General features: G+C 43.6%; 1 protein-coding gene across 4 annotated transcripts in view; it reads right to left on the bottom strand.

The window, feature by feature from the left end:
* sh2d3ca (SH2 domain containing 3Ca) overlaps nt 1-27,725 on the bottom strand; it is a 52,518-nt gene that overhangs the window by 4,160 nt on the left and 20,633 nt on the right. For 2 of the 4 annotated variants that reach the window (XM_070988367.1, XM_070988369.1), the window contains 10 exons: nt 8,167-8,295; nt 5,763-5,912; nt 4,613-4,890; nt 4,429-4,506; nt 3,151-3,278; nt 2,673-3,045; nt 1,402-1,531; nt 960-1,075; nt 271-442; nt 52-163 (listed from right to left, as the gene is read on the bottom strand). In XM_070988367.1, the coding sequence (XP_070844468.1) occupies nt 52-163; nt 271-442; nt 960-1,075; nt 1,402-1,531; nt 2,673-3,045; nt 3,151-3,278; nt 4,429-4,506; nt 4,613-4,890; nt 5,763-5,912; nt 8,167-8,295 (1,666 nt within the window). The remainder of the gene's footprint in view (nt 1-51; nt 164-270; nt 443-959; nt 1,076-1,401; nt 1,532-2,672; nt 3,046-3,150; nt 3,279-4,428; nt 4,507-4,612; nt 4,891-5,762; nt 5,913-8,166; nt 8,296-27,725) is intronic. The other 2 variants (XM_070988368.1, XM_070988371.1) reach the window with 1 other exon arrangement.

Genomic DNA, 27,725 nt, shown 5'->3' with positions numbered 1-27,725 from the left:
TTATACATTTTTGTATATAATACGCACAAATCACATAAACTAGGATCTCACCTTTGCCATCGTTCATATTTTTCATGAAAGGTTTAAGTTTCTTCTCATATAGAATAGCGCCCTCTGTGTGTCTCTGGCGTAATGTCACCCACGTCTGCTCCAGGCGAGAAATCTGAGGAAACGAGCGACACAACAAAAAATGTAAGAATGCACTCAAAAAACATTCTTTGATGGAAGTTTTTGTGCTGACAATGGTGACTTTTATCTGTGTCTCTGTACCTGTGGCAGCTCCAGGGCTCTCATCACTGCAGCAAAGCCAAACATGTTGCCCAGGCTGCTTTTCAACTCTGCGGCCAATTGGATGGTCTTGTGGAGCAGAGCTGCCCTCTCCTCTGTGCTTCCTGTACAGCCTAGCAGGTCCACGGCCACCATGATCGACATGGTGTAGAACCTGAGGAAAGAAGGCAATATGCGGCAATATGGCAATATGGGGAAGTAGAAGATGTTAAGTCAAAGCCTTTCCTGAAAGGCGCTCTGGAAATTCACTTTGTGGCAGATTGTACTGTATTATAAGAGTGATGTAATGTGACGGAGCCCTCAGATGTTGATGAAATATATATTATTTCAAGTACTCAAGCAAAGTTAAGGAAGAGGAATTCACGCAAAGCTGCAAAGCACAGTTTGATGCCTCACATTCAGCTTTTATCAATTTTGCGTTCAGTAACACAATGTTACAACAATAGGGAAATATTTATCATGTTGTACAACGAAAACAGAGGCAAAAAAGAGATGGAAGAAGATGAGAAGGGAGCGAAGAGGACAAGAGATTTGGTGGGTGACGATAAGAACAGAAGAGGAAAGAGAGGAGATGGTGGAGAAGTGAGGAGAACAGATAATTAATAGCTGAATGAATGTAGAAGTTATTGAATGTTGAATAAAAAAAGACAGTGAAAAAAGTGTGTTTGTACCTCTCCAGCAGGTCAAGTCTGAGCTGGTGTCCATGTGGTAGTGTCAGCAACTCCAACCCTGAGGACACTCCCATCATCCTTTGCATCTCTGAAGTCACGCCTAATATTCGAGCCACCTGTCCAAAGAGTTGAAAAAAAAAAAAGATTAGCTGTATACGTAGTGTGTGTGTGTGTGTGTGTGTGTGTGTGTGTGTGTGTGTGTGTGTGTGTGTGTGTGTGTGTGTGTGTGTGTGTGTGTGTGTGTGCGTGTGTGCAGCTTATTTGTTAGTGTGTTCACATGCATGTGTGCCAACATGGACGTCTATTGCTGTTCATATTTGTGCATTTACTGAATGTGATTATGCCAGTCAGCATGTGCATTTAATTGCTTTTGTGCGCATTTGTGCTTGCAAGTGCACTGCATACATTTGTGTGCGTGTGTGTGTGTGTGGGGGGTATGTACCGTGCAGTCCACCATGGTGATGTGTTTAGCCGCGGTCCTTGCATCCACCTCAGCCAGCAGCTCTTTGACTCTCTTCAGCACTGACATCTCCAGAGGCTTATTCTCAGCTGGCATAAGGCAAGACTCGTACCTGCACAGGAGTGATTACACTGTATTAGAAAGTACTGAACCAGGACAGGACATGAGCACCGGCAAGGACTGCAAGAAAAAGATTTGTAAAGATGAATAAGTTACAACAAGATGGTTTAAGCTCATCACTGGGTCCACTTGTTTTAGTCAAACATGGTGCACAAATAATAGGCAATTTCATGTTAGTTATCTGCCAACATATAAGATGATAGCAGTACATCTGCTGATAAGATCGGTCATGCAGATATGGAATTAGTCCGACAGCTCATTAAGAAGGGATCTTAAGTTTTGTTTGAATTGGTTTATGTATTTGTAATTTAAGCCTATTTGAATTGAGGTGACATGTTCTAAAACTAATAATGTCGACCTGAAAGCTCACCACTAACACAATCTTCCAGCAAATGCATCATCAGATGCATCAGCAAGTTACTAACAAATGGTAGGAATCATGAATCCAGTCAGTCATAGATCTTTAAGACCATTGGACATATTGACAAACTGGACTTATACACCAGCGAAACAAACCAAATGCGCAGCATATATTCTGCACCATGTGACATTCAACACTTTGTCCTAATCATACCCTTTTCTCCTCAACCAGCCACTCACTGGCTCGCACTGGTGCCTCAAACATAAGTAGCCTTTACTGCCTTAGCTGTCAATTTCCCCAGTGGTGTTAATGCTGACAATAATCCCCCTGCACCAAAGTTTCACAGCGGATGCTGAGATGCACAAAGCTGCTGCCTGCTCCACCGCTGCTGCCAACTCAGTGTACCTGACAATTTTCCCTTTACAAGCCTCATCTGCTGTGTCCTCCCATGGCACCCAATAAAATACAGTATCCGCTGTGTCTCTGACCACAGCACAAATCTGCCCTCAGGCTCTTTCCCACAGGATTATCAGCTGTTTACTCAAGTCTATTTCCCAGTCCCCGCTCACTCAAAGCTGTACCGCAGTGTCTCACTCCGATATTTTTGCCCTCTATGACAGAATGCCAGAAGGTGTATTGACCTTTGAGGACACCGATTTACCATCCTGAGAGAATATGCTTTAGTGTACTAAAAGCTGAGCAACAGTCAGCTGCGTATTTGCTACACAAGTCGGCCTCTGCCTATATTAAAAAGCGTGCGTGTCTGTCATACCTGGATGGCCTGAACGAGGACGTTGTCTCCACCTGCGGGGCGCTGAACATCCCCTCTCCTTCATCCCTTGCTCCGTCCTGCCTCCCTTCTTCCACTCGCAATCGCTCCACATAGCTCTTCGCCGGAGGTTTAGGGGGCCCAGCGGGGCAAGGTCTGAGGTCACAGTAGCTCCCTGCTGTTTCTGAGGAATGCGATTGGTAGCTGGGATGATGGGCGGGCGAAGAGTGTGCTGAGTGAGAGGTATGTGCAGGATGCTCTGGAGGGTTGTTACTGGCTGAGGGGCTGAGCTGAGGGTCGCTAGAACGACGCATCACGGGGGAGGGTGGGACGACGGCCAGGACTCGCCCACCTGAGTGGGCTCTCTGCCTGGTGACTGAGGAAAGAGAGAAGAGTCTCACAATTTCTTATGGAGACTGTGTTTGTGTGTGTGAGGGGAGAAGTTTTTTATTGTCTCAGTCTGTGTGTTTCTGGCACTTACTAGCACTATATGCAGGAGACAGTGGAGCTTCTCCAACAGGTGACAAGGGGCGGCGATACTCCTGAATCTGGTCCATGCTCATCGCACAGTTCCGCATTGCGTCTTTATGATGGTGGATTGTCGACGGGCTGCAAACACAGCATTTTTAGGATGTTAAAAATCTTTGGGTATGAATTTAAAAGCTGTCAATGCTCTGAAGGGAACCTCCCAAAACAGTGCACTTCAGCATGTCACATTTATCAGTTTCAGAGGAGAGGAATGGTGTTAAGGATGCAAATGCTAATTATTTTAGGGTGAGAGAAGAGGGAGGTTGGTGCAACCTTGAGGACAATTCTTCTTCATGATACACACAAGTTCTTCTTATTTATGAGTTAAAAACATGTAAAACCACTTCAAAGCAGGAGCAGAGACTGTAGTAATGTGGTTTCATGGAAAACTGTAAACATGAAATACATAGCTAATGTTTATGATGCATAATCACCATTTTTTGGTGAACTGGGAGTTCTTTTTAACATTTGTGCCCAAATATATATTTTGCACACATACTTGCTTTCTAAAGGCCAGTGTGTCATTGGCATTGGTTTTGTACAGGCTTTAAAGCTTGCTCAAGTCCTCTGCATTTCCACTGTACACAACAGGTTTGTCTGCTCCTTCTTTGTAGATTCAAGTTTCAAACAGCCTTGTCCTGTTTGAAACTTTCGCGATCCAGCGCACAAGTGGCCAAGTGGACAAGTCATTTTGTAACTTCACTCCAAGGATGCTAATGGCTCATTTATGCTCGCTTTATGGACAGAAAAAAAAAAACACGCGTCCATTTCGAACGATGTAATCGACACTGCCCATGCACTTCCAGGCGTCCTTTACGTTGGCATGTTAAGCAAAAGATCCAGTAGAGGGCAGCCCAGAGTCAAGAGGTTCTGATAACAACAGACATGGCGACTCACGTTTGATTCCCTCCTCCCAGCCCTTCAGTTGTAACTGTCCATAGTAGTGCTCTGTTTCATCTGTACCCATAAGCTTTCAGAAAACGCGCACAAATGCAGACGAAATGAAGGCACGGACAGAAGGCTCCGTCCATATCTGTATCCATAACACTGAGCATAAATGAGCTTTAAAAGGGTTGATGCTCATTACTACAGGAGGTGCTATTAGTGTCTGTGAAGTGAGGGAACTGCAGGGACGTGGGAGGTAAGTGCACTCGTTTAGTGCTCAAACACAAAACTGGTGTCTCACACGCACACACACACGCACGCACGCACACATGCACACACACACAACCTGCAGTTGGGCACAGGTTCCGGCTCTGGTTCTGGTGTTGCCACTGGCGTCTTAACTGGACTGGGACTGTCTGAGTCACTGATCATGTATATAACATAAAGCAAGAATGAAACAATGGCAAATATGATGAAGACTGCAAAGAAATAAGTCAGTCAGGGTGTTAATGCTGGCTGTCAACTCTCACCTGTGAGGCATCATCTTCTCAGTCGTCAGTCCATCAGTCATGGTGACGCTCCTCCTCTTGATGTACGCTCCCCTCTGACTGGACGGCGAGCAGGCGGAGCCTTGTTTGCTGTTGGCCAGAGCGAAGGTGGCCTCCAGGTAGCGCAGAGGGAGAGTCCTGCTGACCGGACAGTAGATGTGGACGCCGCTGGACTCGGAGACCGGTTTGCGCTGGCCCACGTAGAACCGCACGAGCTCCTGGACTGAGTCGAAGCTGTCAGACTCCAGCATATACTGCACCTGAAGATGAAGACAGAAGTTAATATACCAACCTTTATTTTTTATTTTGTGCATGTCTGTATATATTTTGAAGTGAGTCACAGGATTTTTTCTTCTGCATCTGTGTTCCCTGCATGTTTTTCAATCAGAGTTACTTATTCCTTATAGTGAGCACTACAAAATGTTGCTGCTCCCCTTCAATTCTATTATTTTTATGCTGTTTGAAACCAGTTTGCACAGAGCAGACTTAATCAAATAACTGCTTTGTGCAAAATAAAATGAAACAGCAATCAGCAAGCAGGGCGAGAATGGAGATTGGAGGCGGATAGAGAGACAAGAGAGGCACAGCCGGTCAACAAGGCACACCTGCACCAGATTAGCCTGCCTACGCAACTATTTCCATCATTAACAGCAAGAGAAAATAGGCCTCTTAGGATGGATCTTCATTTGCCAAATGGAGAATGTTAGAAAAGCATTGCATTCAGGGTCTGAAGTGAGATGAGAAGAGGAGGGTGACACGGCCATGTAAGGCCAGCAAAGACTACAGTCAGACTCAATACACCCTTCACACTGTGAACAGTTTGACACGTTAAACACAGGTGTGACTAATAACATTACTAATGGCTGGATTCCACTTAGCTATGCTGCAAGCACAGGCTGAGAAACTTATGTGGAACAGAACCATTTTTAATGTTATTAGTTACACCTGTGCACTTCCTGAAGGTTTGATGTTTGATTGTCTAGGATGTTAAATAAATGCAAAGCGCCCCAAGGTTTAAAACTTAAAGTCACTGAATAAAATCATATGAGAGGAAATTTAAAAGAAAAGCAAAAGACATCACTTACAAGCATATCAATAAACAGCAGCAGCTGGTAAAAGCTTTGATTCGTACCTTGGTCTCATTGGATTTGATCAGGACTTTGCTGATCTTGAAGTGCAGCACCTCATTATCCCATCGACAGGTCAGCACGTAGTCACCCACACTGGTCAGAGAGTCACGCACGAGGAAATCTCCATTACGTAAAACCAGAGTCTCTGACACCTAGGCGGAGAAAAAATGCATATGGTTTTAAATTAGTAAAAGGACACAAAAGGCTCCAGTCCTACAGACCTGGAGGCCATCTCGGCTCACTGAGCTCCAGCATGTGTGTGAATATTTTGTTTCTCACACTTTGACTGCTAAATAATTGAATTTAGAGAATCGTGATTATTTATGACAGTGCCTTAGGACAGTTCTGAGCAAACACAACTATCTCTCTCGCTGCCAAACTGTCTCCGCTACGCTCAGTTTGAATTGGCACTGATGGATAAAATGCCAGCGAGCGTGGCCCGAATGATGGTCTGAGGACACATTTTATCCAGTTCAGCGCTATTGTAAAAATGACAGTTATTCTGAATTTACTGACAAAACAAACAATCAGGAAAAGCAATCTCCAGATTCATGGTCAATGGGACAGCTTCAGGCTGTACATCTTTCTGATTCAAAACACTGCAGATGTGTGTCTGGCTTCTGTGAGAAGAGGTCACAAATATTGATCTTGTAACCGTGCAGTTAAAGAGACACATATTTCAAAGTGAGCACTATTCCCTTGAAAATTGCCTGCAAAGAGGCTGCTGATGAGGGCTGTGACGATTTAAATTCACCCCACACAAGAAACGAGGCAGGAAAAATATGCATTGCAGCACAGCACAAGGTAAACTATGCTTCCACACCAGCAGGAGGCAGTATATACACAGATCAAACACTCAAAACAAGCGCAGTGAGTGAGTTTTTGTTTCTTTTTTATCTGCTCCCTCATTGCTCTTAAGAACATATCATGTTTCACACTGACAGTTAGAACCAAAACATATGAAACAAAGGGAAAACCACACTGGTCCATGCACTCTTGACTGGAAGTGTTAAGTCTAATGGGAAGAAAAATGGAAGAGGAGGAAACAGGAAGGATAAGCTTTAAGGAAGCTAATGTACAGTACCTGCTGAAATGTAGTCACTAAGTGTTGTGTTAGTAACCGGGGCTCAGGGTTTCCCCAAGTTTACACAGGGGCAAATCCATGAATACATGAATATTTTATGTAAATTAAAAGAGGAAAGACTCACAGATGGCTGATTTGAATCTGTGTCTGTGTTTATGTGTGTGTGACAGAGAACAGAGGTTGATCAAGAGACACAGGACGTGTTTATGAATGAGGACCCTCCACATGTGCATGCAGTGTGTGTGTGTGTGCGTGCGTGTGTGCGTGTATGTGTGTGTGTGTGCGTGTGTGTGCAGGTCTGTTGCTGTGTGTCTCTGTGTATCTGTGTCTTAGTCACCAGCTGTGAAATGCAATTGCGTACATCAGCAACACACGCAGCTGTCTGTTTGGCAGAGTTTCCCCTCCTTCTGAACGCTAAAGCAATTTCTACTGAGCTGTGACAGATGATGGGATTCAGTAATCAGTGTCATTCTGTGTGTAAAGCATTTAAACTGTGCTTTCAAAGCCAAGAGACTTTGGCCAAGCAATCGCTCAACTAATACTATTGGTTGACAACCACATCAACCCACACAGAAATACTATTATGTTTGTGCTTTTATCTCATTTAATTCTAGCTTTTAAAAACGTATCATGAAACGTGCGGGATTGAAATACAAACCACAGCAGCAATACATCATTTTCATAAATTATTTTTTTATTAATTCATAATTTATTTCACTGCCACAGGGGCTGACAGGCTGTGACGTGAGGTTTAACTTTTAAGCTTTTTATTCAGATCTTATTGGATTTCTTGATAACTGAAGCTTTGAAAACTGATCACTTGTAATAAGTTTTGGTGCTATATACCTGTAAGTTCTGCGTGTTAGCTGAAACACATTAAACTTTAATTTATTTAATTAAATCAACATAAAACTAGGGCTGCAATGCTGCTAACTAACTTTAATTATCAATCAACCTTAAAAAATGTCAGAAAACGCCCGTCACAGCTGCGCAGGGTCCAACGCTTGTTCTTTCCAAAACACTCATTCAATTTACAATTTATCTTGTCTAGACTGACTAATCAATTAATCCACTAATTGTTTCAGCTCTCTCATACGTGTCTCCAAAGGACTACCTGCTTGCATGTGCGTCTGTGTATATGTTTGTGTGTATGTGCTGGGACATGCTGTGCACATACTGTACAGGCAGCGTCTTATCACAGCGGTTTACTGCCTTGGATCGTGTGCCCGTCTGTTCTCAAAGATCCATTCGGGACTAATTGAATGCACGCTCCTGTGCATGTACACAGATTGTACAGTGCACTTCACACTGTGTGTGTTTACCTCTCTGGGTATGTGTCCATGGTACCAGCCATGGCTCCTGATGTCAGCGGCGCTCAGTTTCAGCTCCTCCTCCAGCTCCTTACGAAGTTTCTCAGGAGGAGACTCCAGCAGGTACTTCTCCTTGGAGAACTGCACGGAACAAACACGAGAGGAAAACAAGACATCAGTGGAATTGAGTTTACACAAGGGACTCATCACATGCAGCTCGCACAGCGTATACGCACAGAAATGGACCGTAGATTAGATGCAGTCTATATATAACTTTTATTTATTCTGGTAAATCCCACAGAGATTAGGTTTTCATTTTCAGGAGGGATTTGAGTACATAAATATATTTGGAACTACATAATACCACAGTTTATGGCATAAACAAATCATGTAATAGTATAATAATGTAATATGAGTGTATGGTGCATAGCTACAGCAGAGCGTCGTTTTACACAAATACACACAGGCATGCACAAAAACACACACCTGTGTTACAGAAGGCAAAGCTGCAGGGAAGCAACACCGCGTGCCGCCTTCCACATGAGCATGCATGCACTCACGCAGTCGCACACACACGCACACACACACACACACACACACACACACACACACACACACACACACACACACACACACACACACACACAAAAAACAATCCAATCGACCCTGACCTGATTACTAAGAGGCAGAAATCATCATGTGTAAGCTCTTATTGTTCTCATGTACTGTGGAGCCCTAGCTTTAGCTTTTGAGTATGGTCACTCAGGATGGATTGCAATAATGCCAAATCCATACACACACACACTCACACACACACACACACACACACATTCATACACTCCACACACCGACAAACGGATCATGTTTCAGGTTTCAAAGCTTTGTTCCTGTTTGCGCAAAGAAGGGCAAACAGGGGAAATCTGAGTTGTAAAACATCAAAATAAATGCCGCTGACTGTTCTCATGCTTACTGACATCCACTCTTCAGCTGTGTGTGTCTGAGCTTATGATAAGGAGCGTAAGTCGAGTCTGCGTTTGCATCGGCAATCAAACTCAGAGAGAAAACAGCGCACAATTCATAGAAATGTTTGAAGGGCTTGATTTAGCTCGCATTTCTCTACAGAACATGCACGACTCATCAGGCACTCTGCATAAACTCTATTCAGGAACTATGTGTGTAGGCGTGGAAAGAAAAATAGGGAATCCCACACTGGGACCTCAGCGATACGTGAAGGCACCATAACGGCCCATGATTGCGGAAAGATTGAGTTCAGATAGACCATCTCAGACGGGGCAAATAGAGGACACACAAGAACTCTTACACACATAACTACACACAAGAGAAATACACACAGGAATAAACAGCGGAAGGAAATCATCTCCAGTCTGCCAGTATGAAGAGAAATGAGACTGGAGACCAAAATAAACAGTAAACAGCCTTGTCGCTAAGGCTAGCCTGTCATTCCTCCTAATATTTTCCTTCAATCTCTCTCTCCCTCCTCTCTACCTCTGTCCCAGTGTTTTCCTCCTCTTTTGCCGCTTGCCCACAGTTCCTCTCATCATCCCTCGCAATCAAGTTTCAGTAAGTTGCTCGACTTTTGCTGAACATGTGCGACCAACAGACAGAGAGGCAGAGGCAGCGCGAGGTAGCAAGGAAAGCAGTGATGATCTGTATATGTGTGTGCGCGTGCGTGTGTGTGTGTGTGTGTGTGTGTGTGTGTGTGTGTGTGTATGGAGTGTGTTTCCACCTGTCTGCATGAGTGTGTGTCTGTGTGTGTGTGATATGAGGAGACTACAAGAGCCAAACAATCGATCTTATCGTCTCCAGGTCACTGCGAGATGAAATTATTAGCTTCCTCCTCTCCCCTTCTCCTCTGCCTCTCCTCTCCAATCCTCAGGGGAAGATGGAGGAATATCGCTGTGGAGGCTCACTCTCTCAGATTAGATTTGAGGTGTGTGAGTGTGTATGTGCGCGTGTGTGTGAAGGGGAGAAGAGGCCAGAAAAGAGCAGAGGGGTCAAGTGTGCAGTTATTGCTTTTCCTTGTCTCTGTGGAAACCCAGGAGAGGCCTGCCACTGAACTGATGCTCAACAATGAACTTGGTGTGTATATGTGTGTATGTGTGTGTGAATATATGAAGGGTTATGGGGCAAATTGAAATGTCAGTGGGGCTCTATTTATGATACGGTTCAGGAAATAGGCTGACATCGGAGGGGGCACGTTGAAACAGGGAGGAAAAATTGACAGGCAATAAAGGAGTGGTGGAGAAAACGGGATTTGACCAAGAGACAAAGACACAGAAGACATCAGCTTTTGTCAAATTGTCAAGAATATCTTCCCATCAGCCCATGCCTTACTAGCAGTCATCAATCTGCATCCTTCCCATGTTAATATCCCAGAGAAATTCCTCTTTGGGGCTATTTGTACGTACTGAACGCGTGTTTCGCTGGCGTCCCTTACTTCAACTCAACTGCACACTGTGCGCTGTGACGGAAGACACGCTCTTCTCTCAAAGGAGGGGACACGAAACAGAGTCGAGGTAAAGAGGTGAGAATAAAGAAGAGGAAATTCTATTCAGGAGAAATATGTGTGACTGACGACAAAAGGCGAATGAGTACAAAACATCTACAAAGACACGACATTTGTAAAGGAACTACAATCACTGGCTGCGTGCCACTCGTATCACCCCATGATGCTGAGTCCTTGGTTACCATAGCAACATATCATTGCGTTTGTTCGCCTGTCAGGGCGTGAAGAAGAGTATGGTCTTCCACCTTTCATCAACCACAGTGGTAGGAACTCCACTTACTGTGTACTACTACTACTACTACTGCCACTAATACAAATGGTTATTCTGATGAATAAGACCAATTTCTACTCATACTTCATCTTAGATTAATGTTAGCAGTACAGCATCAGTTACCACTACTAAAAGTACTTCCATTAGCTGTTCTACTTCGACTACCACTACAATATATAGCCTACTTTTTTAATAGTACTTTTACCACTAATACCTGTTAGCTGTTAGTTATGACTTAAATGACCTCAGCTGCTATGACTACTGCAACTGCTCTACTATCATGGTAATTTTGTTACAAATGCTACTCCTTTTATTAACACTACTAAAACTACAAGCTACTACTATAGCTACTACTGCTGCTTTTTCTACTCTTATTGGTTCTGCTCTACAACTAGTTTCCATATACATACACATGTACATACAAAGAAAATATTGAAATACAAATAAAAGCATGCTCCCTTATTTACTTTATTGTCTAGCAGCATACAAGTGTATGATATTTCCTTTGAATGATATGCACATCGAGAGCATAAGCACGAGAGAGGATTCATCAACGCAACAGCCAGACAGAGAAGCAAAGGATGTCAGATCAAAACACAGAGACCAACAGATTTATGAACCAAGAGGCAGGCGGCAGAAACGGTCCTAGACAGACAGACAACACAGGCAGCATACATAAAGACGAGACATCAGACATTCAGGAAGACACAGAGGAAGGCAGACAGACGGACAGACAGCAGAGCCTCATTAATGTAGACAGAGAGGCAGACGCGCAGGAAGACAGGTAGCCCATTAGCAGATGAGAGAGTTTAGGCAATTTAGCAGCTGATGCAGGACTTTGTTTCCCCAGGGGGGGAAGAGAGGAAAGTGATTGGTGTGTGTGTGTGTGTGTGTGGGTGCATATGCAGGATGTGCACTCATCCATGTAGGCGTGTGTGCATATGTGTGTGTTGTGTGCTCTACATGGGAGGCACTATTAATGGATGGGGCTCTATTTTTGGTCTGAGTTGGAGAGAAAGTAACACCGGGTTACCAAACATAAGAGCACTGTTAATACAAAGACAGGCGAAGATACATCCACCATACTGGTGGGTATACGGTACAGTTTGAAATGGATGGGGGTGAGTCAGGGAAGACGTTGTAGGGGTTAGGGGTGTGTACGGATGTGTGAATGTGAGTTCTAGATAGCAACACAGTGTGATCCATCACCTAATTTACACCAACATGCACTTAAGGCTCTTTTCCTCACAGCGAGCCAATTAGGCGGTTTCGTCTGATGACATCACCACACCCTCAGCGAGTGAAAACTGGCATTGATATCACTCAACATCAGAAAAAATGACCACCTAAAAGGAAAATAAATGAAAGGGATGATAATGCGGGGAAATCTAAATGTATGCACATATTTATACATATATTATGCAAACACACACACACACCCCTTTTTTTAGCAGGTTGTGTGTGTGTGTGTGTGTGTGTGTGTGTGTGTGTGTGTGTGTGTGTGTGTGTGTGTGTGTGTGTGTGTGTGTGTGTTACTGTGGGTCTTGGTTTTGTTCTGCTGTCTGAACCGCACTGAAGTGGCTATTTTTTAGGTTGATTACTTCATCCAGTTTGCATATTTGCTGTTTTCTGTATCTTCTGTGCATGCATGCAGGGTTTGCAGTTCTAAATACAGATAATGATCATGTTTTGATGACTGCAAGATTCAGCTGAAAGTTACACTTTCCATCTGAAACCAACACATCATTTCACGTGGAAGCGCGGTTTCTGTTCAAATACAGAGCCGCAGGTATTTCTAATGCTCAGTGCAGTGGAATAGAGTGGTAATTCTGGCACAAGTCAGCATGTTGTTGTTTGCGGCTGAACTAGTTTGTTTGCTAATTCTTGTGGAGGGAGCACAAAGCCAAGTACCCTGAGCAATTTAAAGGGATGCAAAGCAAAAACAAACAACTCCAAGAGCAGAGGCATGAATGAGAAATGAAATGGAAGATACTGTAATTGCTGACAAGTATAAAAACCTGCAGGGAGGAAAATTAAGTCTCTGGCATTTACCAGCGTGGATGCAAAACACATTCTCTCACACACACACACACACACACACACACACACAAAAGCATCAACAAAGGAGAGGAACGCATTCTAAACAGGCTGCAGCACTTGGATCTAAGCTCGCGTCAGAATGCATCTTCTTTCTTTTTCAGCTCACGGGCTAGCCTCTAACCCCGCTGTCATGGCAACGCCCCAAGTGGTGGTGGCAGTGGGGGGAGGAATGGGGGGCTGGGGGGGTGGATCCAGGGGGGGTCCAGGTCTTGAAGAACCTTTCTATCCCTTATCCTCTTCTCTTTCTTCTCCTCTCTCTGCCACCCTTCAACTCTGTATCTTCTCTCTTTTGGGGAGATACAGACCAGGATTACTGTATAATGACCCCTGTATGCTCCTATCTCCTATTACACACACAGAAGCACATTACAGGCGTTGTGTGTATATACGTGGCAATATCACCCCTCTGCAGACTGTTATAATCCCTCTGTGCCCTCCAGCACAGATTTCCACTGTTATATCCACACTGGTTCACACGGGTATGATAGTCTTTAACACACATGTAAGATGATATGAGCGCGAGAGGGAGTGCTGGTAACATTAGACTATATATATTTACTCTTTATTTTTTCTCAGCAAGGTGAGAATGGCATTGAATCAAAGCTAATGAAACTGCTTTTGCTGGATGCAATAAGCTCAATAGCTGGTTTAACACTTTGCACATTTTAAACGCTGCCAAACAAATCATATTCTTGTTCCTGAGAGTATGACTGTAAGCAAGAAATACAGTATATATTAGGGAGTGGTTTGCAGGTTGAATGGTATATCAAAGAAAAGTTTTAGTCTCAAAGCAAAATGTGGAAGAAAAAGGGAATTTATGTCCTTATCTTGTTACACCTGCAGTAGAAGAAGTTCTGCTCACCTGACCTTTTTGAACCAACTTGTGTTCAGCCTGAACTCAACTTGAGCCTGAGCCTCTGCAGCTTAACAAGCCTGAACCCTGATTTAATTCCCTGGGATTTTTTGATGGAGTAAGAGCCATTCTTATGGTAAACTGACTGCACTTGCAAAGCATTTTTTTTACTTAAGCAGACAAAGGGTTTACAATTCACCTCTCACTCACTCACCCACTCACTCACACACACACACACACACACACACACACACACACACACACACACACACACACACACACACACACACACACACACACACACACATCACATGAAGGAGTCAGATATCAACCCACAGAGGTCATAACTAGGCTAGTTTTCAGCAGCATTGCCTTCACCTCCGTTTGGTTTTCACAAACTATGACATTATCTCCTTAATGAATATTTATACAAATGTAACCTCTATTTAACCACATTTTGAAAACAGTTAATGGTCCCTTCAAACTACAGTTAATTTATGATTTCTGTATTTCACAGAACTGAGCCTGAACTTCTTCAATGAACGAGTTGCCCTGCTAAAGACATCCTCTAACCCTGTTCAGTCTATATCAGATAATGAAGAGGACACAGCTCAACGCCACTGGAATAAAAAGATAAATAAACATCCTTTTCAATTATTAATTCCTAATGAAATGTGTCCATTGCAACATTTATTAAATAACAGCTCGTAAAACACCATCAAACGCTCAGCCAGTGTGGTTTGTTGAGAATCTGCGCCCCCTGCTGGCCATTAGAAAGAATGCAGGTTGAAGGCACTTTTGCACTGGCTTCACTTTTCAGCAACATTCACTTATTCTACTGTCTATGATATTAGATAACAGTGCAATGACAGCTCACATGCTAACAGATTAGCTTCCCAGCAGTAGTCTGTAATGCTAGCGCAGCTGTCCTCGTCACCTAACCCTCACCTTGCAGGTCACAGTGGTCCGTTGAGAGTCTCCCTCACACCAGCCTAATTGATGCAGCTGAGTAATCAGCTGACACACATGGCATTTATCAAACGTTGTTTCCTGACACCTGTGCTTGCTTGAATAACCCTGCTGCTACAAAGTGCAAAATGCTGTCAGTAATTAGGCTTCTTTCATTGATTGGGCCTGTCTGCCTTCCTGCAGAGACTTTACACCACACAATCCTGAACTGTTTGAAACCTGTTGGGCCGCAAACCTGTTTGGGACGAGAGTCAAAGCTCCGACTTTAAGTAAGAACAGTGAACCATGGGTGACATAAAAAACGTATTCATATTTTGCGGTATTGATTTCACTCTGTTCCTTAAGCCAGTACGTGCATGGGATCTGATGGGATACACCGGGTGTAAAGAAGATAAAAATAACAGTGGTGATGTCTCATAAGATCAGACAGTATCAGAGAACCAGCTCTCCAGACAGGGAGAGAGTGACGACTGGTGGAGAGACAGAAAGAGAAAATGAGACTGATAACAGTGACCTTCTACTGTCGTTAGGAATGAGTGTCTCTGACAAACGCATACACACTCAAACACACACAGGGCATTCACCCCTTGAGGCAGCTGGATGCCAATATATGTCACACTACGAAAAAAATATACACACACACACAGATATATAGAGCAGTGGTGTGAGCTGTCAGTCAGTATGGTGTCAGAGAAGAGACCCCCTGGTTTGAGTGACAGCTGGTGGACAGGATATGACATACAGCTACACTCCCACAGAGACTGCAGGAAGCACAGTGCCGCTCTGCACCGCACGGCTCCTCTCTGTCTTCTCATAACTGCACTCTCCTGCTACTGTACATTCTTGTTTTCTCCATCAGCTTTGTTTTTCTCACTTTCCCCACAACTTCCCAGGTTTGAGGTATTTTATCAGGTCCTGAGTGGCGCCGTTAGTCCTCCTCTAGGGTTGTAGGTACAACCCCCACCAATCAGAAGAAAGGGCAGTAGCTTCTATGCAGCCTGAGAGACACCGCCCTGGGGAAAAGAAAGTCCTCTGCTCATTCTCTTCTCCTCGTAAAGCTTAATTGCTGTGACAATTGAAAGTGACCTTGATGAGCATATCAACATTTTTATCAACTCCTCTCCCCTCTCGTCTGCATTACGGTGGCAGGAGCTTAAATGGGATTTTGAACAGGGTGTGGGTGGAAGTAAAAACAAAAGTGGATGCAGCCAAATGCCTGTTAGCATCATCCTTGGCACCGTGGCGCCGTGTGAGCCACAGCTTCTGGTCCATCTCAGCACATTAAGTCAAACCAGGTCGAACGAAGAAGCAGCTCCGCAGAATCAGTTTGGGTAATAACCTTTAAAGCCCCCACCTCTGGTTTCAGCGCTGTAGTAGAACTGTGTGTGAATTTGTGATGCTTTATTTAACACAGTTGTGAAGCTTCTACCTCACAGTGTGTCCAATAAAACACACGCTGTAAAAAAGCTAACTGTCAGTTAATATATTAATGCAGGTCTCAATGGACCGAACACATCTTTCTCTATGTGACTTGGCCATTCATATTCTAATGTCTCTTCCTCTATGAAGCACTTCATTTTCCTGCCTTTTGTTTTTCCCTCTCTCCATTTCTTTCTTCCTCTCTCTAATCAACCCGGTGAGCAACACCTATCAGCACTACGATGAGAAGACCATCGCTGAGCGTGTGCTGACGATCCGCTGCGCTGAATCTCTGGATGCGTCTGCACTGCATGTGCGAGCGTGGTGAATGTATCCACAATGTCGTCACTCCTGTGAATTGAACTGTATCTTTTCTGGCTCTTTTTTTTTTTGTCTTAAAAAAAAAACAAACTTGTGTACTGAGTGTTTGCATATGACAGCGCTGTCGGCGACGATGAGAGAACACAGAAAAAAAGTAACCTAGATATCACAGGCATGCAAAAGAAACTTTTTATCCCCATGAACGTGAACAGACCGAGAAACACACTTATGCACGCTTATGCACACACACACACACACACACACACAGAGGAGCAGAGAAGATTTTAATGATGTTTGACTGTTCAGTACGACTCCTGACTGCACGTCTCTCCCTCGCCTCCTGACCCATTGTTTCTCTGTTAAACAGGCCTATAGGCTACACACAGTCTCTGCCTCTCTCTCTCTCTCTCACACACACACACACACACACACGCACACACACACGCACACACACGCACACACACACCTCAGAGGAGTAAGGGGAGTAAACATCCATTTCTCCAATGCATCTGCAAAGACACAAACCCCCTTTTCCCCACAAATAAACAAAGGCAACAAACAGAAACACAAAAATAGCATGTAAACAAACACTGCATAGGAATGCACACAGATATACTCACAAAAGTATACACACGCTGTTAGACGCAAGTGTAGACACAGGTAAAAGCAGAGATGACAGAGATCTATTTTGCTTAAGGTGCTGATAACGTGTTTGGTTATTAAAGGAACAGACTGGAGTGTCGATGTCTCCTCGAGTGCGATGCAGATGCTGATTAGAGATTACACACATTCAATTAGACGATTCTCTGGCTGAAATTAGATGGCTTGCATGAACTTAATTCAATTCAAATTAGTCTAACACTCCTGCTAATGACACAGCAACGCAGCCACACGCATTGCATTGCTGTTATTGGATACACATATGGAATTAACACCAATGACTCACACCCACAATAAGGTGATGTCGCGTACGTCCGAGCACCAATCAGGACTCACCAACAGTCAATAAGAATCTGATGACAGTGAGATCAATAGTATGTAAAGAAGATTTTACTTGTGTTGCTTATTTAGTCATTGCATCTATTGGAAAGGAACAATTATTTCATTTACTTTTTCATTGAAAAAGCCAAAAGACTGCATTGTTTTGCTTGAAAAATGCAAAAGTCAGGTTATATTAATAAAGAAAAATGACAGGGCTGATGAAAAGTTGAGAGCAGCTTACTTTACATTTAAATGTTACAATGTAGCATTATGTTGCTATCCTATGAAAACTACGTATCTCCAAAAAATTCCACTTTCTATATGCTGCTTTGTGACCGTGAACGAACATTTAAACGTTCAGTTCATCTCAAAATTTGGACATACATGGTTTTCACTGGACATGGAAACAAAAGCATACGATGTAGGAAGCAGCGATGCAATGCCAGGATTTCAGCAATGTTTCTCTGTTGATTTCACTCATAAAAATATTCACATACTGTGCCAACAGCTTTTAAAAACACTGGAAAACTGTAAGAACAAAACAAATGTCGCTCTTTCTATTTGCTCATAATCTGCACAACTATTGTGCAGAAATGTGTGAGACAAGGAAAGTCTGGCACCGCCGTGTTTGACTGCAGAGCTGTTATCTGTCTGTTCGTCACATGCGAAGGCTCAGCGCTGCAGTGGTGAAGGGACGGACAGATGTCTCCCACAAGATGCCACACATAAAACTACCACGCATAAAACCAGGCACACGCAAGCGCGCACATTCACACCCCGCTCCCTGACTGTCGACTCAGCAGTGCCACACCTATAGATGCTGTTGCCATGGTAACCCCATACTCTGCATGCCCCAGCTGGTGTTTCCCTGAGGGAAAAAATGTAAGGGTGTGTGTGAGTGTGCGTGTGTGACAGAGAGAGGTTAATGTGCCCCATGTGTGCTTTGCTCTGTCATGTGCAGTGGAGTGTACTGAAGAGGAAAACATGGCTGGTTGGGAGCAGTTATCATGGTACCCCATTGTGTGTATGATTATTTGTGCGTGTGTGTGTGATCTTTGTCTGTGGTTGCTTTCTATATTTCAGTTGCTTTTGGTCGAGTGGCTCACCCCTGAGCGAAGACCACGAGACCAGAAAAACACGGATTCAGCCTTCCTTTTAAGAAAAGATCCACAGAGCTGTGAATGAAGAAGAAATTCCGCTGAACCCCTGAGATCAACTTCACTGCCAACAACGTGCTGCCAAGCTCTGAACTCAAATGAAACCCAAGTGAATTAATATCTGATCGTACAACCACAACAATAGCTGACAACAAAGTCACAGAGCCACACCAGAGTAAACAAATACCCCAGCAGCCCACTCAATCACGCAAGCTTTTTGCTATTTTCTTACAGTGACTCATGCTTTAAATTTACACACATTACAGTGTGCGGTGACCTGGGTTTCTGCCAACATGGCTGAGAGGATTTGAGACAAGCACAACATTTAGTAGTCATGCTCTCAGGCTTGTTCACTGTAGCATCACTCATCAAAGGACCTTACATGAAGAACAATAAAGGATTTAACAACAGTCTGACTTGGATGAATGTTCAATCTATGATACAATCTATGCAATAGGAACAAGTGGCTAATTGCTGTGGTATTATGTTTTGCTGTGTACATCACTTTCTGTGTTGAGTAACATGGGGCACATGTCTGACATAAAGAATGCAAATGCCAAGAGCTAATCAAAAGCATCACATGTAAGCAGAAATGTACAGAATAATACACTCACAGGGCAAACAATGGCTCAGCTTGCTGCAGTGATGTAGAAGTGACATCAAGAAGAATTCATGTTAAGTCAGGTCATAATATCCATATTTGCTTATAGCATGCTTATTCTTCTTGCCACTTTTTGCTGCATTATTATATTTCATGCCACCAATCATTGTGGAATACTGTGAATTTACTGTATCAGCTGTCTTCAGTTACTAACAAAACAGGGATCCACTCTTAAAACACTGCTCAGCAGCACTACTAGTCATCCAAAACTCCACAATACCTTTAAAATAGGCTGTTAATTAATTTATTTGCCATATTTTGCCAACAGTTTTTAATGCCCTCACAAAGCCACATAGCAGCCAGAAACTGAACCACACAGGGAAATTCAAACTCTGGTGCAGACACACACACCTCTGCCCTCGGTACGAGCCAACATGAGGGGTACTGAGTGGACATTAACTGGTGTTGAGCACTCAGTGTTTCTGACTTCGCATCAGCACCTGGTAGGGTGCTGTCATTGTGCTTTAGTTAAAAAAAAAAGGCTGCTGACCGTGTGAGCTGTTTGCTCATCATGTGACCAAACACCTGAACTGGAGACCTGTTGTAGCCCCCCCTGTGTGCACGCTGTATCACTACTGCACACTGACGTAGAATAAATTCCTGACACTCTTATATCCAGGATCACGCAGACACGGTTTAAAACAGTCCTCTCTCAAGATGTTCATTAGCCCGGACCGGCACAGCTGAACCATTCCTGTCCATCTTTTCCTGGCTGGCCAAAGCTCAGAGTAATCAAAGAGAATCGAGGCTTTGCTGTTCACTCACTGCATTTCCGCCTGATTTCCTGCGCCTCTCATACTTCTCCCTCACTGTGGTGCAATTTATAGACCACTCAAATGTATACACACGTCTGACTCATCATATGGCTTTCCTTTACTTCGCTGCTTTATTTTCCACCACTTTTCTCCACCGTTCTCCACCTAACCTGCTTTCGGCCGACGCTGCAGACTTTCTCTGCTCTTCTGTGTGCTCTTTATTTGAACGTTTCTCCTTTTATCCTCCCCTTGAACTCTTCTCCTTTGTGTTTATCATACATCTGCTCATTCTGTACCTGTTTACCAGGTAGATCTGGGAATGAGTGGAGGCAAGACTAATTGTCTCATTCCCCTTTCTAACCAGCATCACGGCTGATATATCCTTCCCATCTCTTACTCTTTCTCTCTCAACATGTACTTTATTATCCATTACCTTTCATCTTTCTCATCCTCCATTCCTTTATTCCTCCACTCAAAATTCTCCTCTATCCCCCCTCCTCTCAGTCAATCATCTCAGCTGCTCCTTCTATCTCTCAGCTGCCAGTTCATCTCTCCCTCTCTGCTCCAACCTGCCTCTCAACCACATATCATATCATTCCCCTCTCTGTGCACTTTCCCTCACCGATCCACTCAGCCGGTCTGTCAGCATGGGTGTGTAGTCGTTTGAGCGTGTGTGTGTGTGTGTATGTTGATGTAAAACAACAGCGGGAGCATCAGCTTGTTTCACCAGCGAAACAGACAGAGTTTGAGAGTGATGCATTAGGAGGAGAAGGAGATAAAAATGCTGTATGCTAAATTAAGCATTTAAGGTGTCAGCATTAAAGCGACTCTATAGGCTTCTGTCAGGTAAAAGGTTTCTATGTTTTACACTGCAGGAAATGTGTCGCTTTCTCTCATTTGACTAGTCATTTTCACAAAGGTATATTTGCCTTTAGTGATGTCTTAACGTCTTATTTATCAGACGCCATCTCAGTCTTTCATCATTAAATTGGTTGGTGCTATTACACCGAGGTCAGGTACAAAATCGACCGGACCTCTCTGGTTTTTGTACAATTTCTCTGTCTTTAATTGAAACAGGAGCTGTTAGTGTCTATGACAACCAGGACCAGCTGGGACAGCTGAAAAATGCTCCGGGCAGTTTATTCGCTCAGTCGGAAATACAAGTCTAACCTTTCCTCCTGGCAGCTCAGAGAGGAGCTTGTGATGGGTGGGGGCGGAGGGTTGGGAGAATCATGAATGTCAGCCAAGTGGGAAAAGGATTATTTTAAAAACAGACCTCATCATGACAAATATGTCAATCGTGCTAGGTTAAATCAGCATCCACTCACAATGACAAACACCTTTGCCCAGCCTGGTCGCCACTCAGTCGCACACACAGACACACAATTACCCCCTGAGGGCGGTGCCACTTGCTGTCATCCTCTCCTCCATCCTCTGGGCTGAACCATTAATGGCTAATTTGCAGGCTTTTGGGGGTAAAAGGTCATCACACTGATGGATGGAAGGTCTAAGGGCTCATCAATACTAACCTTCCTCTGTTAACACACACACAAAAAGGCACACAGACACACGTCTAGGTGCAGAATGAATTCAAACATACATTTCTACCAATCAGATGTACACACTGATGCACATGCACACATTCATTTCTCATTTTTAACCATTTAACCGCAAGCATTACCATCCATACTAGTGCAATCCATCTTGACAATGGCAGGCGTGAAAGAAAAGCCACAAACCCACAATGCATTTCTCCAGTGCACTTAAACAGGAAAGGGACAAAAAGGGAGGAAGCAGCAGTTGAAGGACAGGCAGCAGAGAGGTGGGGGTTGGGGAGGAGGGAGGAGAGGGCCTTGGTTGATTCAAATTGGAAATAGAAATCTGTATCTCTCATTGACTTGTGATATGAAGAGGAATGCTCTGACACAAAGACGTGTACATGCCCTCTTCTTGAGCAGATTGTGACTTGCTTTAATTCTACATTACAGTAAAAACATAACATTATGGACACCTATTCCTTTTATATGTGCCACACTTATCCATAACATACATTCAATATCACTGTTTTACTGTTAATCTAACTTCAAAAAGGCTGTGGCCTAGGCTGCAGCCTAGTTACCATGGACACACACGCATATGGTGACACAGCATCTAATTAATTAATCAATGACTGACAGCAGAGGATTAATCAGCTTTGCTGGCTGAAACAGCCAAATAGCAGAATATAAATACAAACACTGACACCCCCAGACAAACACACCCACCGCTTTGATGATTTCTGTTTTTACCATTATACACAAATTCAATTCAATTGTATACATTAAGGGATTAGGCTCGACTTTAATCTTAAAATGGGCTAAAATCAGGATTCATCGCCTTGTAACCAGAACTCTCTCTGCCCTTACCAAAGGTGGGAAAACTGTTCGCTGTCTTAGAGCGAGATGAAGTGACATATGTACTGTGTCAGTCGTACCTGCGTGTTCAAAATGAAGCTGGTGGTAAGAGACAGTTATCTTAGCTTAGAACAAAGACTGGAAGCGGGGAGAACATACATTTCCATTAATTGCATATAAGATTAACATAATATCTTACAGCCACTTCACATACATTTTTCATGTATAGCTTATGCATCTCAACAATCATTTTTCCTGAACAGATACAAACAGTGGCAAGACAGGGGACACATGATGCAAACACTCATTTCAGATGGAAGGTCACAGCAGGGAAGTGTATCATAAACAAATGTATCTGTAGATGGGTCACGGTGACATCCTACTCCCTGCTGTGTCAGTACACACACGCGCACACACACGTGCACGCACATAAATTTTGCCTAGTCACAGTGCAAACAATGACCTATTGACTGGCCTTGGAACTTGGACGCACAAACGCAGCACGTGCAGATGATGATGATGCAGTTGAAGATGAAACTGTAGAGGGCAGAAATAAAGAGAGGTGTGATGTAAACAGCAAAGAGACAAGACAGATGAAAGAGGAAGAGCCAAAAAGTTCGAGAGGGAGGAAGACGGGAGAAAACAGAGAGCAGGGAGGAAGCGATGGAAGAAAAGAGAGTGGTGATGGTACTTGATGAGATGGAAATGAGGAATAGTTTGATCCTCTACGTAGACCGCGGAGGCATATCAATCAGTTTTATCTCCCTATTACCAGCCCATGTACACACACACAACCTCCCTCGTCACTCCCAATCATGCAGAGTGGCAGAAAGAAGCACACCCTGGAGCTGTGATGCCATTGGCCAGCAATGATGTCATCTCTTCCTGGAGGTTCAGCAACGAGCTGAACAATTGGCTGGCTGAGGCAGACAGTGGGAGAGTGCTGCTGAGGTATCAATTCCATTCATACATAGGCAGCAATGGAGCGTGTGTGTGTGTGTCTGTTACTGTGTGTGTGTGTGGGTGTGTACAGGTGCGTGTGTATGTATGCATGTGTGTGTGTGTGTGTTTGTGTTTGTGTGACCACTCCCCACTGAGGCATATAGGCAGACCTATTAGGGCCATGTCCATCATTCAGGGACACAGACAGTACCTGCTGGGATGCTCCCTAATGGACGCTCTCTCTGTCTCTCTCTCTCTTACACACACACACACACACACACACATACACTGGAATTTCGCTCAAATGCACACTATCAAATATGCAAGTAATCATGCATGCACACACACACTCTCTTGCGCACACACAGCTGATGGGGGTTGGGAGGGTTGAGATGGGTGTTGTCTCCCTGTTGTTACCGGGCTGTTGTCATGGTGATGCAGATGGAGCTTTTACTGCTAGCTGGGACTTTGCAATAAACTGCAAACACACACGCGCGCCGACACACACTCTTGTCACTGACGCGTGTACGTGCACGCCTTTTGAGAGCAGCGTTGCCCTTGCAACTGCTTTCAAGCAACAGACAAAATGGGAAACAGAAAAGGACCGCTTTCAATGTCTGGAAGTGTGTGTGAGTGGGAAGGTGTGTGCGTGTGAAGGTGTGAGTGTAAACACTCCCAGGAGACACGCTAGACACGTTCCTCTAAGAGATGCTCATGGGAAATTAGCCTGTGATAGCCTGTTACAAAGTGCCGCACATTCACTCTCCTTCTCTTTCTCTGCTTACATGTTTTGCACTCCCCTCCCCCTCTCACCACCCACCACCTCCCACTCCTCTCCCAAACAAGTATGATGTCACTCGCGGCTTTGTAATTGCCAGCATAGCTGTTGGGATTTCTTCCAAGACTTCACGTGTGAACACAAGATGCAAACCAGCCCTGAGTCTCATTTAAATAAGCTGTAATTTAGTTTATGTGAAAACTGTAACTCACACAATATAGATAGATAGAAATCCAGATAGCACATACTGAAAGCCATTTCACCAACAACGATAAAGTAATTTCAGATGTCCTGATACAGAAAATGATTGCCTTGCTGGAGGACGTTCTTCGCCTGTGTCTTGTCCATTACTCTCTTATATCCGGACACTTGTACTGCTTACTTATTACATACCGGAAACATAATAATAACTGATATCTACTGTTCAATCGACCCAGTCTTCTCTCCACCTCTCTGCCTCTCTAATTGCTTTTACTAAAACCCAGTGATTATGTGTATGCATGAGTTATATGTGTTCCAGCACACGATCGGAGTGTCCACACCGCATGAATTCTATCTAATTAGCAGAAGTGCAATCTAATTTGAATTGAATTACATCCAACAAAGCTATCAAATTTCAGTCAATTAAATCTGTTTCATCTCCAATCAGTATCTGTATCTGGATCCACATTAACACCCCAATCTGCGTCTTTAATAACTAAGAAATGTTATCAGCACCTTCAGCAAAACGGCACTCTATCTTCTCCATCTCTGTGGGTGAACCCTCGTGTTTAACTCGTGCATCCGCACCAGAGCTGAAACAACCAGTGAACTCAACTGACAGAAAAAGACTTTTGAAAATCATTCAAGATATTTAACAGAAACAAATGCAAATTAACTGAATATATTCTTAAATTAATCTAAAAAAGAAAAAAAAAGTATTACTTCTAGCTCCGATCTATGGACCCATGCATGCATACATGTGTAGGCATACATGTATGCCTACACATGTAGTATGTACGATGTGTGTGTAGTGCCACTCTCAGCAGCTCAAATCACCCAGAGACACTCAAACAGCCCCTGGTACTTTTCTTCAAGGAAAATGATGCATTAAATACTCCGCAGAGGTCCAGGGCCTTCTGTAACTCAAACACACTCCACCCAGTGGGATTTATTAGAAAGGATAACAGAGAGCATCACTGGCATGGAAAGCTGGGAAACCTAGAGAAGATACACTTTCACTGGGAAAACAGACTCTGCACTGAATATTCAGCCTACATAAATAAATGAGTAATCAGAAAATAAGACTTAAGTGAAGGGCAGGGCAGTGTGGTAAAAGTCTATTTTCTGGTATTGAGATATATGACATGATCAAACTTTGAAGCACTGAACTGTGCTGCACTGCTTTGAATTACATGAGTCAAAACACTTCATAATATTATCACAATAAGATTCAGATGGAAGTAGATCAATATTATCCTTTAATGATACCTAAATCGACACACTCACTACGCTTCCCGGTTGCATTCATTATTTATCATTTTAAACCAGAGGTCCCTGCTTTTTGTATCAAAGGCTTTGCATTAAAAGCACGAGAGCACAACTCCCCGTGCTGTTTCATTTGGGAGAACTGAACCTTTAAAGCCGCCGGTGATCCGACAGCCTCCGCCTTCTCCGAGGTCAGGTGAGGTCAAAGATGAGGAGGGCAAACAATTGGCAACCTCCTGCTCCAAATCCCTTCAGTATGCCGCACTCCCTCTCAGCTGTGTCATTCCCAGCATATGTGAGCACGGTGTGTGTGTGTGTGTGTGTGTGTGTGTGTGTGTGTGTGTGTGTGTGTGTGTGTGTGTGTGTGTGTGTGGATCCACAGGCATGTGTGATTTCTTCAACGAGAGACTAGTGGAGAGACTTCAGAGGACTGATTCACACACACACATGCACACATACACACACACACACACACATACACACACACACACACACACACACTGCTCAGCCCTCCGCGTCAGTTCTGAAGGTTTGCTTGTAAAACTAACAGACACTTGACTTCATTCATCTTAAAACTCACCATTAGAATTTGTGAATGAATGCAGCAGTAAGAGAAGAGTCAGAAGCAAGAGAGTAAGAAAAAAGGAGGGAAGAAGAAGAAGAAGAAGAAGAAGAAGAAGAGGAGAGGAGAAGGTGAATAATCTTCTTCTTCTCTATCAGTGGTGAGCTAAGTGGCTGCAATACATAAAGCGTGCTAATGGGCGACGCAATAAGCCAAAGTTCAATGGGAAATTACACCTTTAAGTTCAAGAGCTCTGTCGCAATCTGTGATCATCTGTACATCATTTCTCTTCATTTAAGGGAGCGTCTGCGCTTTTCAGCATTCACACCTCCATTCAAGTCCAGGAGCAATCAGCCCTCCATTGTTAGCATCCCCGTGAGGCCACAGTTGTTATCGTTTGTCATGTTTTACGCAGCTCTCATAATCCCCAAATTCAAACTAATCTTCCAAATCAAATAATGAAGAATCCGATTCAGCAAGCAGAGCGAAGGAGAATTAAGGAGAGCATAGACTGTGATTGTAGGGAAAGATGAAAAAGCAAGATGTAAATATTCACCAAAGCAATTACTTTAAGCTCTACTTCTTAAATGTTGAGAGAGAGGAAGATAATTATAACACTGAGTTGAAGGGCATTTTCAGCTCTGACCTGCAGGCAGGTATTCTTCAGAATAATCACCTCTTCCTCTCTCTCCTCTGCTTAAATACCATATAGGTTTATGCTCTTATGTTATTCTATTTTAATGCTTTCCTTTATCACGCAGAAGAGAGCGACCACATGGTTACACGAAGCACTGAGCTGGAAACCTCTGTGATCCTGGCCTGCAGCTACAAGTCATGATATGCAAGAGACCATTTCGTTTTTTGCATTTCCACTTGTTTGAATGGTGAGCGCATTATGCGCTTGAGTTTGCTGAACCGTAAGTGCCTGAAGACACATTTCTACACGCCAGCCTGGCCGTATTTATTTAAATTATATCATTTCTACCTCTTTCATTAATGCCATCACCTCATCGCTCATAGGTCTAACAACGGCTCTCGTTTAGAGCTGAGCTTTGACCGTGAACAACTATCCTAGCATGTAAGTCAACATTATTTTATATGAACCACATGTAAACATGTCTGTTAAGCCACATTTTATCTCTTTAGGAATCAAAGCACTCTTTCTACCTTTTAGAGTAAGCAGCAATAGTGACCTGCAGCTGAAGGACCACTTAACTCTCTGTGTTTGACCTTCTGGGCCAAGATGAAGATTAAAAGAGAGCCAGAGCACAATGCATCAGAGGGACAAAGAACTGCTGAAGAATAAGACAGCAGCGGACTCTTTAGTATGCTGTTAAAGCTAACTCAATACTTTCTATAGCTGCTTCATGATAAGCCTTCAAGTGAAGGTAATAAAAGCCTTCAGATGGTTAGAT

Source organism: Chaetodon trifascialis, chromosome 20 (genome assembly GCF_039877785.1).
Source record: "Chaetodon trifascialis isolate fChaTrf1 chromosome 20, fChaTrf1.hap1, whole genome shotgun sequence".
Lineage (NCBI taxonomy): Eukaryota > Metazoa > Chordata > Actinopteri > Chaetodontiformes > Chaetodontidae > Chaetodon > Chaetodon trifascialis.
Note: the sequence above shows the minus strand (reverse complement) of the source record. Positions and strands in the feature narration are given on the sequence as shown.